At 46.2% G+C, this 14737-nt stretch overlaps 1 protein-coding gene across 1 annotated transcript in view; it reads left to right on the plus strand.

The window, feature by feature from the left end:
* Positions 1–14737, plus strand: part of CACNA1E (calcium voltage-gated channel subunit alpha1 E) — a 336624-nt gene that overhangs the window by 240926 nt on the left and 80961 nt on the right. Inside the window, exons 9-17 of the mRNA XM_064370632.1 lie at positions 4048–4101; positions 4735–4824; positions 5810–6019; positions 6777–6889; positions 8481–8593; positions 8935–9066; positions 9533–9605; positions 10507–10624; positions 13214–13281. Of these exons, the coding sequence (XP_064226702.1) occupies positions 4048–4101; positions 4735–4824; positions 5810–6019; positions 6777–6889; positions 8481–8593; positions 8935–9066; positions 9533–9605; positions 10507–10624; positions 13214–13281 (971 nt within the window). The remainder of the gene's footprint in view (positions 1–4047; positions 4102–4734; positions 4825–5809; positions 6020–6776; positions 6890–8480; positions 8594–8934; positions 9067–9532; positions 9606–10506; positions 10625–13213; positions 13282–14737) is intronic.

Raw genomic sequence — 14737 nt, forward strand, 5'->3', positions numbered from 1 at the left:
ACCTTTTTCCTCTGGGGTCTAGCTGTCCCATCTACCAAACACCTTAAGGCAGGCATCTTATCAAGGTGAACTGAGTAAAAGAAACGTAACCCAATCCTGGAGCTGAGGCTGGGCTGGTGGCGTTTTATAATACTGTTCCTGAGCAATCCATTCAGCAGATATTTACTGAGCGCCTGTGTTGTGTCAGACCCTTGGGATACAGCAGTGTTCTAAGCACTTGGGATACAGCAGTGAGCCAAACGGTCAACCAGCTCACCAAAGCTCTTCTCTTGCAAAGTTCCCTAGTTGTGCAGGCAGCACTAAACAAAATAATAAATGAGTGACTCATAAGACAATGATAAGGTGGTAAGTACAATGGGAAAACTGATCAAGGTAGGGTTATGGGGCATAGCATGTGCCGCAGTTTTAAATAGGTCAGGGTGGGCCCGTTGTTATGTAGACTTGAAGAGATGAAGGGGTGAGCCAGAGGACGATCTGGGAGAGGAGTATTTCAGTGCCAAGTACCTAACATGGGAGTGAGCCAGGGGTGCCCAAGAAGCAGAAGGGGGAAGGAATAGGGAGGAGTAACAGGAGACAGAGTGATGGCTGTCACGGGGGATGTGGGTAGCAATCATATTTGACCTTATGGGCCGTTGTAAGGGTTATGGGCTTCACTCTGAGTGACGCAAGAACCACAGGAGTTTTGAGCAGAGGGCTGGCGTGCTCTGACTTTAGACCATAAAGGAGCCCGTGCTGGCTGCATTGAGAATAGACCACAGAAGGACAAGGCTAGAAGCAGGGGGAGTAGTAGTGAAGCCATTGTTATCATCCAGGGAGGAGACGGTGAAAACAGGTGCTTTCCTAAGCCTTGAGCTGTCATCAGTTCTCACCCTGTGGCTCAGCATCAGGAATAGTTCTCAGCTACCTGTGAGAATAGGTCCAAACCTATCATGATTTCGTTAACCCACAGAGCCACCAGATTCAAGTTTGGCTGCGGTTTGGATGCTTATGAGGGGCATCAATCACTCCCATACTTGTCAGGAAAAGGGACGGATTTACTTTCTTTATTATTTTAAAGGTCGGATTGCATTAGTATTATATATCTTCATTTTCTTCCAGAGGAAATAGTGATTATTTTAAATAAAAAAAATACACATAAGACAGTCAGTATCTTTTCTCTATTCCTAATAGAAAACATAGCACAAAAGTGAGGTCACAGGAAAAATTTAGAGTATGACTTAGTGCTTAGTTGCTTAAGCCTTATTCTGTAGGAGCTTTGGAATGACACTGTGAATTTACTTTGAATGCCAACACACAAAAACCCTCTCTAAACTCTGCAGTCAACTTTGGTGATCTCCGAGGGCTGGGAGAGTACATATATGATTGGCATCTGCACTCCCTTTAGCCTATGGAAACATGAGCGATGTATGTTGACTATACTCGCATTTCGCCCTTTCTCCTCCAAGGCTGTTGTGTAGGGATGAAGCGGACACGAATATCCCCTACCTCTTCCCAGAATGGTTAACTCAGGCTTGCCATGGGAGGGCAAGCAGATTTGCCTGCAGGCCAGGCAGGCAGCTTGATGGTCCCAGCTGTCCTTGGCTTCCTCAGCGGAGGAGCCATCTGACAGACCACTAAGAGAGCTGGCAGCAGATCCAGGAAGGAGCCCTCCCAGCCCTGGCCACCTACACAGGTCAGGCGGCACGGTATGCTGCTCTCTGGGGCTCTGCCTTTCAAATACTTACAGAATTCCAAGGCTTCCCTTTCTTCCAGTTGGCAAAGCCAGCTCTCTCCTCCTTCTAAGAAAAAAGACGCACTGCGACGTCAAAGTGTGCTTCCTGGCCCTTCCCTTTACAAATGGAGCGCGAGTGAATCAGAGACATATGGGTTACATTTCCCTGGAAAGACACTCAAGTTCTAAAGCGAACTTGGCAAAAGGCACGGGGTAGGGAGGAAGGGGGGTGGCTTCAGCACATCCAGAGCCCTGAGTGCTTCCCAGAGATCTCAGCAGCATCACACACCTTCCATCTGTCCTGGGGGGTCCCCAGATCTACCCACCCCAAAGCCCAGACAGTGTGCACAGCAAAAGTGACTGTCTGGCTAAGGTAATTAAAGTTGCTATGAGGTATTTTAACAAGTACCTGATTTTAAAATGATGCCCTCCGAACATGTGCTATAAAATGACTTAAAAACCCTTTATGTCTGCAGGAAGGAGCACCCCACCAATAACACTTAACCTGCTAACTTAGCATTTTGCCAGAGGCTATACTTAAAAAAGAAAGCAAACATTTATGACTTGGTAATAACGGCCATCCTGTGAGTACCATCCCAGCCTTAAAATGTTCCCCTCCCTAGGAAATATATTATATACTCTCCATTTCATCTGCAGCTGGAATTATGGTAATGACTTTCACCTATCTTGTCCTTTTACTTGTTAAAAAGTGTTTGAATTAAACCATTGTGTAGTAGGGTCTGCAGCAAGCTTTCCCCCAGCAGCTGGGATCTCAGGGAATGTTCACTGAGGCCTGCAGCTCCCTGGCTTGTGGGTTGAGCTCAAAACTCATCCCATCACTCCTCACAGGACATGCAGGATCCCATCAGATCCCTGTTTTGCTGGTGCACTTGGAGGGATGCTAGTGAGGTTTGGGCCAGCAAGGCTTAACAGAAAATATTACCCTTCAGATATGACACCTCAGTAGAGTATAGGACTGCTCCTGGGGGCCAAGAGGGAAGAGCACAGGGGACTGTGTGGTGTCGTTATAGAACTCCAACAAGCAAATATATCATTCCAACCATCCTTCAGTTCTCTAACACCAGCTAGGTGTTCAACAATCAGCTAAATTCTAACACTAAATACTACCTCAAATTAGCACAGACCCCTCGGGTTAAAGGCTCAGTTCCGCAGGACTGCCCCCACTTTAGATGGCAGCCAAAAGCAGGGTTCCGGGCAATCAGCAAATCTGCCTGGCTGACTACAAATCTGGGGATTCCCACACCACCAGCCCCCCAACTTTTCACAGGTTCAGTAATTTGCTAGGATGACTGACAGAACTTTGGAACAACCATACTGTATTGGAACCGCTGCAACTCAGGAGCAGCCCAGTAGAAGAGGTGATAGGGCAGGGAACGGGGGTGGGCACACAGAGCTGCACGTCCTCTTTGGGAACAACCCTCCCAACTCATTGATATGTTTACCAACTCAGATGCTTCCTGAACCCCACATTTAGGGGGGTTTATGGATATTTCATTACACAGGCATGCTTGATTAAATTATCAGCCATTGGCAATTAAACTCATCTCTAGTGCCCCCTCCTCTCCAGAAGTGGTAGTAGGGGGAGGCTGAAAGTTCTGGCCTCCAGTCCTGAGGCTGTTCGTTCGAAGGACTGCCAGGAACCAGAGACAAAAACCAAATACTTATTTTTTTCATTATACCTTAGAGACAAATTCACGATGGGCCCAAGCCTCTTTGGCTGAAGCTCTGGTCAACCAAGACAGGATTGAAGCGGTGGGGACAGGAGGAAGCCCACGAGCCCTGCTGCTGTCTCCAAAGACCTTTGGGTGTCTTCCTCTGACCCCTCCTCAGAGACATAGACTAAAGTCCAAAACGTGGGCTCAGCTCCTGGATGAAGGTGTAGATGTTATGACCAGTGGCCACTGGCAAGAGAAGCTACGCAAGCTCTTGTTGCTAGAAGTTCAGGGAGTTAGGAAAGATGGGAAGCTGGGTGGAATTAAAAACAGAAATGGAAATTTTTCATTCCTATCAACTTGGGGGATTTTAGCCTCTCCTCCTCTCACAGGTATCCTCCTGAATAGAGGTATTAGACACAGAGCTGACTGTTACCAATTCCCCCCCAGGCATCCCCTACCCGAGGCTTCCTTTCTGTTCTCAGGAGCTCTCTGTGCACCCTCTGTGACACTTGCTTTCTTTCTGAAGCTGGTGGCTATGACAGGCTCTGAACTCTGCTCTCTCTCTGTTGCCCTGAGCTGGAGCTGTCCCTGAGGGATTTTCGTCTTGCAGAATAATTTGGCGTTTCCAGATAATTTACCAAACCATTTGTTTCCATATAGAGGAAGTCATGCTCGCTGAAGAAAATAAAAATGCTGGAACATCCGCCTTAGAAGGTAAGGAAATGCTCTGATGCCTTATTCTGTTTGCGTCTGCCCCCTCTTAGGCGATGGCAATCTCTCTTGATCAAAAGGGGAGAAAGAAAAGAGGGTGCTCTGGGATTTGAAATGAGAGTCTTTCTGTCATAAAATCCCTCATGCTTTAAAATGAAGGGAATTGAGTCACAGATTTAAATGCCTTTTAAAGTGATGAAAATGAAACCCAAGAGTTGCTTTGTTCCAAGGCATGTGATTGATACTGAGCAAGAAAAAGGCCATCCTACAACCAATGCTATCTAAAGGGACCGTCTCTTAAAATGTGAGGGGATCACCTTGAGACTACTTTCATCACCAGGAGGTGGCATTGTAGTTGAAGAGCCAGGACAGATGGACACGGAGTGCCTGCTTACCTCCTGCAGTTAGACAGGCTCTAGCATCGCTTCCAGAGCCCTTGTGTTTCAGGAGGTGCTGGTGAGCACAGCATTTGTGGTCCTGTAGGCATCCTTGATTTCTGTTACCCCGGCTCAGGTACTAAAGGCCTGTGTCACAGGGACCTCACACAAGGCCTCTTGCCTGCAGTCCTCAAATTTTATCTAGAATGGTCTAGGAGTATTTGTGGCCTCTCACTGGCCTTCCCTTTCCCTGGTGTAGTGCTTCGAAGGGCAACCATCAAAAGGAGCCGGACAGAGGCCATGACCCGAGACTCCAGTGATGAGCACTGTGTTGATATCTCCTCTGTGGGTGAGTGGGTCCAGTTGGATCTTTTACCTCTCTGAGTCTCCCATGAAAAGGAATATCCTGCCTTTGAGAAGCACCACAAGGAGGGAAAGAATCCAAAGAGTTTGGAATTTAGGAATGCAATTAAGGAAAAGGGCAGAAATCAAATCTAGATTACCAAAAAAAAAAAAAAGAAAGAAAAAGAAGAAAAAAAGACCTGGGGATGCTGTTCACATGAAACATGGGGTTCATGGGGTTTAGGGCTAAGAATCCAACCCAGTGTTTTCAGGTGTGGCAGGTGTATTCCATTTGCAGAGGTATCCGCCCTCTTCTGGGTGTGATGATGAGAATTCACTTTGGGACATTGTTCAAAGGATTCGGAGGAACTGTGGTTTCCAGGGACCCAGATGTGAGATCTTGAAACCATGTGCTTAACCACAGCAGCCCCCACCTACTTCCATCATGTGAAATTTAAACTCAGTCTGATTGGCAATTCTTTAACGTGACGTGTTCCATCTCAGGTTCTCCTAGAGATTGTGGCCGATGGCAGGTTTTTCCTCCCCAGACAAAGGGACAGGTCTTGTTCCATCCTGAAAAGCAGAAGAGACTTATAAAGCTCATTGCTCTTTTGTGCTGCCAGTGGTAGAAATATCACCAATGCAGCAGAAAGATTCCAGTGTTTGAAGCATATTTAAAAGGAAAGGGCAAGAGAGAAGCCCAATCTGTTGCAAACATAAACATGATCCTATTAAGAGTCAAGACACTGGTGTCCTGCCTGGGGACTCCTTACGTTCCCTAGGACTGAGAGTGCCCAGAGAGGAAAAACAGGGTCACTGCCTGCTGAAACTACGGAGCCCACAAGATGGGGATTCCCCAAACCTGCAATGTGGCGGTCACCTTCCCCTGGGACTAGAGCAGCGCGTCTTGCCCTTCGAATGCTTCCTGACCATGGAGGGTGACCACAGGATACTTTGCAGCCTCATTCTTCCTCCTTCCTTCTCCCCCTTAGGCACACCTCTGGCTCGAGCCAGTATCAAAAGTGCAAAGGTAGATGGGGTCTCTTATTTCCGGCACAAGGAAAGGCTTCTGCGTATCTCCATTCGCCACATGGTTAAATCCCAGGTGTTTTACTGGATTGTGCTGAGCCTTGTGGCACTCAACACTGCCTGTGTGGCCATCGTCCATCACAACCAGCCCCAGTGGCTCACCCACCTCCTCTGTAAGTAAAGCCTCTCTCTAAAGCCTCCTCTGCCAGCCCCCATGTGGGGCAGCTTGATGTGCATGTGTGAACACAAGAGAGCAAAGCGCCCTGTTAGGAGGGGTTCTGCCTCTTTGCACTGTGAGGGAGGCCACCTTGTCCTCAAGCAGGGCTGGAGTATCTCGTGACTGCTTCCAGCTTTCATTCTTTAGGTAAACAGATCATTGTCGATGAATCAACAAGATAGCATAAGTTACACCTTTTCGTACCGTTAAAGCCTTCACTTCCTTTCTTAAGGAGGCTCAGTGATAGGGAGTTTTGATCATGGAAATACTGGGCAGGAAGTTCTCAAGGCAGTGGAGATGTCAAATAGACCAAAAGAAGAGCTGCTAGGTCAGCTCTGGATTAGACTGCCACTGGGTGAGATTGAGGGTCAGGGGCCTGTCCCCGCTGGATGTGTGGGGAGGATTCCAGCTCTTTCATCAAAGACATAGTAAGTCTTCTCTTTCCCCGCTGAGGGCTCTCAGCCATATGAAGGCCAGTGACAGGCCTACCTATTTAAAGAGAGAAATGCTGATTTGTTGAGTGTGCCTGGGACTCAGCCTGAGTCAGAGGGTACTCAGACATCATTAGGCTCTGCCCAGCCCTGACCTGACATGGCCACTGAGTATCCTGACCATGAGTTGCTGTGAGCTCTGCTGTAGGTAGGTGTGCTAGCTGAGGGGTGCACGAGCCCACCCCACACGTGGAACCAATGCTCTACTTTTAATACTTCCAGACTATGCAGAATTTCTGTTTCTGGGACTCTTCCTCTTGGAGATGTCTCTGAAGATGTATGGCATGGGGCCTCGCCTTTATTTTCACTCTTCATTCAACTGCTTTGATTTTGGGGTAAGTCCTCGAAAGCCTGCTTGTGCTTCTGCTTCGTGTTGATAGGCCCTGGTTTTAGATAAGCAGCTTGCTCCTTACTCAGCATGAGGCATTGAAGTGAGAATATATAAAAGCAGAATAGATAAGATTAGCTAAAGGGAATTCAGAAGTCAGTGAATCCTTCCCATGCAAGCGTTGATTGGTTTGTTTTTCTAAGCTCCTTGATTTTTAATATTTTTATTAAAATGTAACACATGCGTTATAGAGGGTACACTTAAGTGTACGGCTCCGTGAGAGTTTACAGCGCTACCCATAGGCAGAGTTTTGAACCACTTATTATCTTGGGGGAAGCCTGAGGAGGACAAAGGACTTGATTCTAGAGGTGGTTCCATAGGAAAGAGAAGCTTATATATTTGTTTTTCTATTTCCATTTAAAATTGGGATAATTATCTAGATAGACCCTCATACAAAGACACACACACACCCTTATATTAGCACGTCCCCACATAGAGTATCTCAGCTAGCCGTTTACCTTCTACATAGTATGGATATCTAAATGTATATATTACGCTAACACTTAAAGGTGATTTCACATACCTTTTTTTTTGTCCCCTGCTGCTTACAGGAGTCCTATGAACTATATTACATTTCAGGAGTTAGTCTTCCCACTTAAACAAGAATAAGCAGAAGCTATCGTGACCGAGTTCGTATACCCACTTAGCAGCAGAACCGGGTCGCAGAACTTTGGGCTCCTGAACCACTTCTCTTTCTGCCAGTCCCACTACTTTTTCTGCCAAAGCTTCAGTTAGTTAGGTGCTAAAGATTTTGAGCACTTGCTAATCTACATTTTAACTTGGAACATATGGTTCTGAGTATGGGCAATTTTCAGGCATAACAGCTAGTGAGAGATCACTTTAACCTCAGTTTCTTTGTGTCCATACCTTTCAGCATTGCAGTCGGGATTAATATTTGTTATTTTTCCTAGCACAATGTCTAGAACGCAGTGGACGTTAGATAAATACATAATTAAAACAAAAGGAAATTGAAATGTTCATCTGAAATTGCTGCATCTTGTAGCAATTAGATCCTACATCACCATGAAGTGTCGCATTGAAGGATGCAAGACCTCAAATGACTGAAAGATATTTGTTACATCAAGGACCGACATGTTCTTGTTAGCACTAAATTTTAGGACGATGAGAGAATGCAGACCTCTGAAATGTCTGTGTTGAGATGCAACTTGTACTAATTCAAATTGGTTTCCGTGGTTTGAGTGCCACTCCTTTGTCACTTTGTTCAGGGGGTTGTAGTGTCAGAGCAGCAGAAGCAGCAACTGGTTGTTGTCGTTTTCACCAAGGACAGGAATCAGGAAGCCAATCTACAGTACAAAGTGCTAAAGTTAGGAAGGGGATTGGAGAGCAATGGGAGCGAGGTGGCAGCCGTCCACATAGGTAGTTCCACTGAAGGTAGCGCTGGTGGGAGAGGAGAGTTTTTATTTCCCCGTCCCCCACTGAGAGCTGTTGATTGTGTGCTGGGTGCTAGGATGCCCCCTCCTCCTCCCCCGCCCTCCCCCGCCCTCCTCCTCTCACTGTGGCTGGCATTGCTTCTCTAGGTCACAGTGGGCAGTATCTTTGAAGTGGTCTGGGCGATCTTCAGACCTGGTACATCTTTTGGAATCAGTGTCTTGCGAGCCCTCCGGCTTCTAAGAATATTTAAAATAACCAAGTAAGTGGTCAGAATTTGGACTTTTCCCAATGACTTTGAGAGTAGAACCTTCTTTCTGACTTAAACTTTCTTCCATCTCCTCTTTCACCCTTGGGGGAGATATCCCTTCCCTGCCCCACCCCTTCTCTATTCTTCAGCTCTTCCTTCCTCTCCAAATATTAAACCAAAAATATCTATGATGCCACATTCCCAAGGGGAGCAATGGGTTGCTGCCCTCTCTACTTCCTACAAATATACAAATGCAGCTGATTTCATAGACAACAAGGCAGATGCTGAGCTGGGCTTGCGGGGGTGACTTGGTATGCAGCGTCCACAGCTGTCACATTGTCTGGGTTTTGTAGGTATTGGGCTTCCCTACGGAATTTGGTGGTCTCCTTGATGAGCTCAATGAAGTCTATCATCAGTTTACTTTTCCTCCTCTTCCTCTTCATCGTTGTCTTTGCTCTCCTGGGAATGCAGTTATTTGGAGGCAGGTAAGTGCTCAGAAGCTTTCCATCCAAAAGAGGCTCAAAACCCAGTCATAGCCTGTGTTGGGCTAGGGTCATTAACTCCGTCCACCATGTTACGATTATCTTGTCTGCCCTTGCCCATGGCCTGAATTGACCACTGAGTGAGTGTGTATGTGGAGTAAACTTCTCCATTTTATTCCTTTCATGCTGTAAAGAGTTCTCGTTCTGGGGACCCATGTCTTTGGTGCTGTCCCTGAAACGTGCAGCATGGGCAGCCCAACCCCTGTCTTATTACCCACATCCTTCAAAGTGCATAGTTCATCAATAGTAGCAACTGTTACAGTCTCTGTAAGTTAAGTGGAACTGGGAAAAAGTAGGGAATGGGGATGGGGTGTGGAAGAAAGGAGAAAAGAAAAAACTACGATCTTGGGAATGAAAAACTTGGTATGTGAGATTTTCATTCCATTCTTTTCTCCATTTTATTTTTCAGGTTTAACTTTAATGATGGGACTCCTTCAGCAAACTTTGACACCTTCCCTGCAGCCATCATGACCGTGTTCCAGGTATGAGGCCAGCTGACGGGTCAGAAGTGCTGTGTGGGGTCCCTTGGACTGCACACCACGAGACAAGGATGAGTGTCGGGGGAATTCGGATTTCCTCACCAGGCTCCTCCCAGGGGATGAGGCACTCCTTCTAGTTCAGCAGTCATTACAACAGTAATCCCTAGAACTTCTGTGGCTTTGTTCTTGCCAATAATATGAGAGCTCTGTTGGGACCACCTCATTGTCCTCCTCCCACATCTTTAAGTTTTCAGGAGATGCTGAGTCTGAGACATTCAGCCAAGAATCACATTTGTGGTTTTCTGAAATCTGGGGGCATCTTCTAACCCATTTAAGGAGGCATCCAATTAATGGTGTTTATTTAACAAGATCTCTTTTTCACCCTCACTTCCCCCAAAACTCAACTGTTTAAATCATGGGAAAACTCAAAATCAATAGTGTCTTAGACCTAAAGAAAATTTCTATTTGGCCAGAATCTGAGGTTGGACCACAACCCAAGTTTCCTGAGCTGCAGCCCCACAAGGCTCTTTCTAATCATGCTGCTGTTCCAGACACTGTATCTGGGCAGCTCTGAGGACAGTTAGATAATGACCAGACCACCTGATCTGTGTGATTTCCACAAGGACCTTGCAAAGCTGGAGGTAGGAGACACTCTGGAGTTGGAGGAACAGAACCTTTCCCTTTGATGCTCTCCTTCTGTTTTTAATGCCTAAAATTCTCTTCCATGTCAAAAGAAAGTTTAGGATTATTTATGGGAATTACTATTTTTTAAATAACTCCCTGGCAGGATAGTCAAGCAAGGGGATAGATGCAAAAGATCCAGGCCCAGAATTTGCCCTCGGTATTGACCCCATTTTCTCCACCAGCCCGGGTTTCTGATGTGCCTGTCATTTGCTTTGTGTAGATCCTGACGGGTGAGGACTGGAATGAGGTGATGTACAATGGGATCCGCTCCCAGGGCGGGGTCAGCTCAGGCATGTGGTCGGCCATCTACTTCATTGTGCTCACCTTGTTTGGCAACTGTATCCTTTTCAAGATGTACCTCCTCAAGCTGCGCGCCTTCTTGGACCAGCATTTGAGGAGGTATTGGTGCTGGTGGTGCTAGAGCGTGGGTTGATGGGACAGGGGCGTGGACATTGTTTGGTGTACTAAAGCAAATCAGGATCCTGATCTGAAGGCATTTGTGTACTAGTTGGGTCAATAATACAAACATCCAAATCTGTCGTGTACACGAATAATAACACAGGAGGCTGTTACACTGAATGGTTGGAGGTACTATGAGCTGGGGAATATTAGAGAAGGCAGAGATCACTGTAGGCTGAAATAGCAGGCACATTGTAGCACTAATGATTTAATTACATGCTAATGTCGAACAGAGCCTGCCACATAGTGAGATCTCAAAAATTAGTGTTAGGATGAATGCTATTACTACGAATTACAGCAAATATTTATTATCTTTGTGCTACACGTGAGACATTAAACTAAGTGCTTTATAGCCAGTGTTTCATCTAATCTTTATAAGACAAAGAAAAAATGTCTCAGTTAAGTAAAATAACTACTAAATTGTAAAGGGAGACTAAAGACCAGTTCCATCTCACTCCAGTGCCCCATCCGATCACAAGATCTAGACCAGGAGATTCGGGTTTTAATTCCAGCAACTCTGTGTATCAGTTGTGTGACTTTGGGAAAGTTACTTAATCACTCTGAGCTTCTATTTTTCACAACTGAATAATAATATTTATCTCCTTTCTTAGTGGTGAATGCCAAATGAGATAGTTTATTTGCATGTGATTCATAACGGCAGACTTTTATACAACTGTTAGATGCTTTTGGAGAGTGGGGTTTGCTGTGAATTTGGATTAGCAGAACAAAAGGGGAGAGCCGTGGGATGTAGGTGTACTTTTGCATTTTTCATAGTTTCATAGAGAAGACGTGCTCTTTTACGTTTTCTGCTCTGAAAACTTCTAGAGGTTGGATCAGACTAGAAGCACAATATGAGAAACTCATGAAAAGAATGCGAGGCAGTGAGTCACAGACGTGGAAGCTCTACGAGTCCCAATGGCACCGTGATTTTCCTGATATTCTGAGGGTTGTCAGAGCTGGGCTTCGATGCTAGAACAGTTCTATGTTCCACAACACATAGGCTTTGAAGACAGTTGGAAATTGAGATTTCAGGGGCTAGAGTATGGCATAGGAGTGGATTTCATAGTGAGTCATGTCTGCTGTGTGACATTTTGTTAAATGAATTGTGGAACCCTTCAGGACCCTCATGAGAAGAATGCGAGAAGTTAGCATCTCATTTTGGGGAGATGCTCAGTAGCAGGAGCTGTGGAATCTCACTTTGTTTTGTATTTAAGGACAGAATAGTGTGATGCTCATTGGTGTAGGTGAGATTCAATTCCAGCCTCCCAGAATGGGGACGTGAGCTCCTACACTGAGCTTCCTACACATCTCACTCAGCGATTCTCTTAGTTGGTATTGCTATGGATAAAGGCCACAGCTGTCTAAAGACCTTTTGAATGTGGCTGAACAAACTCAAAGTGCTTTTTCTTTCTCAGAGTGTTCCCTTACTCGTCAACAATCAACACAGAAGACTTCTGTGACCAAAGGCATGATTTTTTTTTAATCCATCAACAAGCAAGCAGTCCTGCAGCGGATACTAGTTGGTGTCCTCTAATCAATTTTGACACTTTCTACCTGGAGATAGCATCAGATCCCATGGGTTGAGGGCTCCATCCCCAAGACTGCCCCTGCCTTCTGATGACAGTTGCATGCCTCAGGTGACTTTGCCTGTGCTTCTGACCCATAGGCTATAATTCAGGGTTTCCATAAACCCCTTCCTGGGTTTGGTTAATTTGCTAGAGTGACTCACAGAACTCAGGGAAACACATTTACCGGTTTATTATAAAGGATATTACAAAGGATACAGTTGAAGAGAGGGAGAAGGAAAGGCATGTGGGATGGGCACGAAGCTTTCATGCCCTCTTGGGAGTGCCAGTTTCCAGGAACCTCCACATGTTCAGCTATACAGAAGCTTTCTGAACCCTGTCCTTTTGGATTTTTATGGAGTCTTCATTACATAGGCATGATTAATTAATCCTTTGGCCATTGATGATCAACTTAACCTTCAGCCTCTCTCCTCTCCCTAGAGATTGGGGGTTAGGGCTGAAAGTTCCAACCCTCCAACCTTGCCTTGGTTTGCTGACCAGCCCCCATGCAGAAGCTACCTAGGGGCTACCAGATAACACTTTGGAGTTTCTAAGGATTTTAAGAGTTGTATGCCAGGAAACACAGTTAAAGACCAAATAATACTTTTTCACAGTATCTTAATTCTTCTCACCCCATCTGGCCCCCAGGTGGCTTAATTCAGGCATTTCTTTATCCTGGGTAAAGAGATGATATGCAAAAGGAGGGAAGACATATCCTTTCTCCTTTCAACGGAGTTGTACAACCTCTCCCTCTCTGTTCTCACAGCCCCTGCTTAAGTGAATCTTCAGGGTAGCTTCTGTTCCTGTTAGTGTCCCAGGCAGGAAAGATCATTTAGGTGACCTCTCAGCCTTGCTGAAGACTTTGGCTTTTCTTATTTGCCCATCCTTAATTCATCACCCCAGACACGCTACTGAATGTGTTCTTGGCTATCGCTGTGGATAATCTGGCCAACGCCCAGGAGCTGACCAAGGTAAGCATTGTTCTCTAGGGATCTGATGTTTCTCTAATGCCACTGGGTACCCTCCAGCTTTTGGAACCCTCTCCAAAAGTCTACATTGTCTGACTCAGGCCTGCCAGGAAGGACCTTTCTGGAAACTTCTGGACAGTTGGATAATCACACACCCCTGAAGGAAGCCTGGTTCACTTTTATTGAGTTTGGTGAGCCTCAATCTAGCCTGGGGGCCTCAAGAAACACAGAAAATAACATCTTAATTTCTCTGATCCCTCAAAGGAGTCCTTTCCAGGATTATGAAGAGTCAAGAACATTCTAGAGTCCTGGTTTTCACTTCCATCTCTGCTACTGCAATCTATAGCACTGTGACCCAGATCACGTGACTTAACCCTCTGGGTTTTGGTGGGAGAGAGGTCACGGCCATCACAGTTCCCGGGCTATGGCTGTTGGATTATTCCAGTGGCCATGGTCGTTTTGGGGAAATTTCAATGAAGCCAGATACTAAATTTCTCACAGAATGGCTCTTTCCTTTTCTGATTAACTTCCCCAGTCTGGGGAGGCAACATTAACCGCAGTGGGATGGTCTACAGAGATGAGTAAAAACCCTTCTCTCCATAGAGAGGGCCGATGTGGTTTTAGGCAGAGGTGCATAGCATCCTGCTGTCATTTCCGAGCTTCTTCCAATGCATTCTGTGATGTTCTTTGTACATCCTTGAGGGTCTTCGTATCTGCATAAATGGTAGGAAAAATACCAGCTTTAGTAGCTGAGAAACTGGGTCTGAGTCCCACGCCTGCCATTGGCTGTGTTGGCTTGGTTTGGACTCCCAATCTCCATTAGCATCGGATTCCTCATGTGTGAGACGGGAATGCTGTACCTGCGTCGTATACCTCATAGGTTTACTGTGAGGATCAAGTGAAATAATGCCTGTGAGAAACCATAGCATGCTCTGAAGATGGATGTACTATTATCAGCTCTAGTCATTTTACCTGAGCTGGTTTTCCCTGGGTTCATCACATAGAGGGGACAATTGTAGGAATGATGCTGACAGGATGAGATCTCTGCCTGAGCACCCACTTAGCTGTGCAGGTAAGACACGGCAACGGGGCACTCAGCACTTCACTCGGCAGGCTCCTTGCCTGGAAGGCCCCTGCTCTATTGCTTCTAGACATTGTAGGACATCTGAGAAGTGTCAGGTCCTGCTACTGACCTCCACAGTCATAACCAGCTCTACTGAGGGCTAGGGGTTGGGGTAGACTTCTCCTGATTCTCCTGGGCAGCCTGTGGATGGCTCTGGGATGGAGACAAGGATTGCCAGCCACAGTGGAGCTGTGAGGCTGCTGTCTCCCAAGAGGCCTGGCATCTGGCCATCATAGGTCTCCCAGCCAACCTAACATCTCGCTGCCTTGTTTATCCTCTTCCTGTGTCTTCCTCACTTCTCTTGATATTCAGAACTCCTTCTTAGGAGAGCCACGG

This window comes from Aotus nancymaae, unplaced genomic scaffold (assembly GCF_030222135.1).
Source record: "Aotus nancymaae isolate 86718 unplaced genomic scaffold, 86718_ANA_hifiasm-v0.15.2.pri h1tg000108l, whole genome shotgun sequence".
In the NCBI taxonomy this organism is placed as follows: domain Eukaryota; kingdom Metazoa; phylum Chordata; class Mammalia; order Primates; family Aotidae; genus Aotus; species Aotus nancymaae.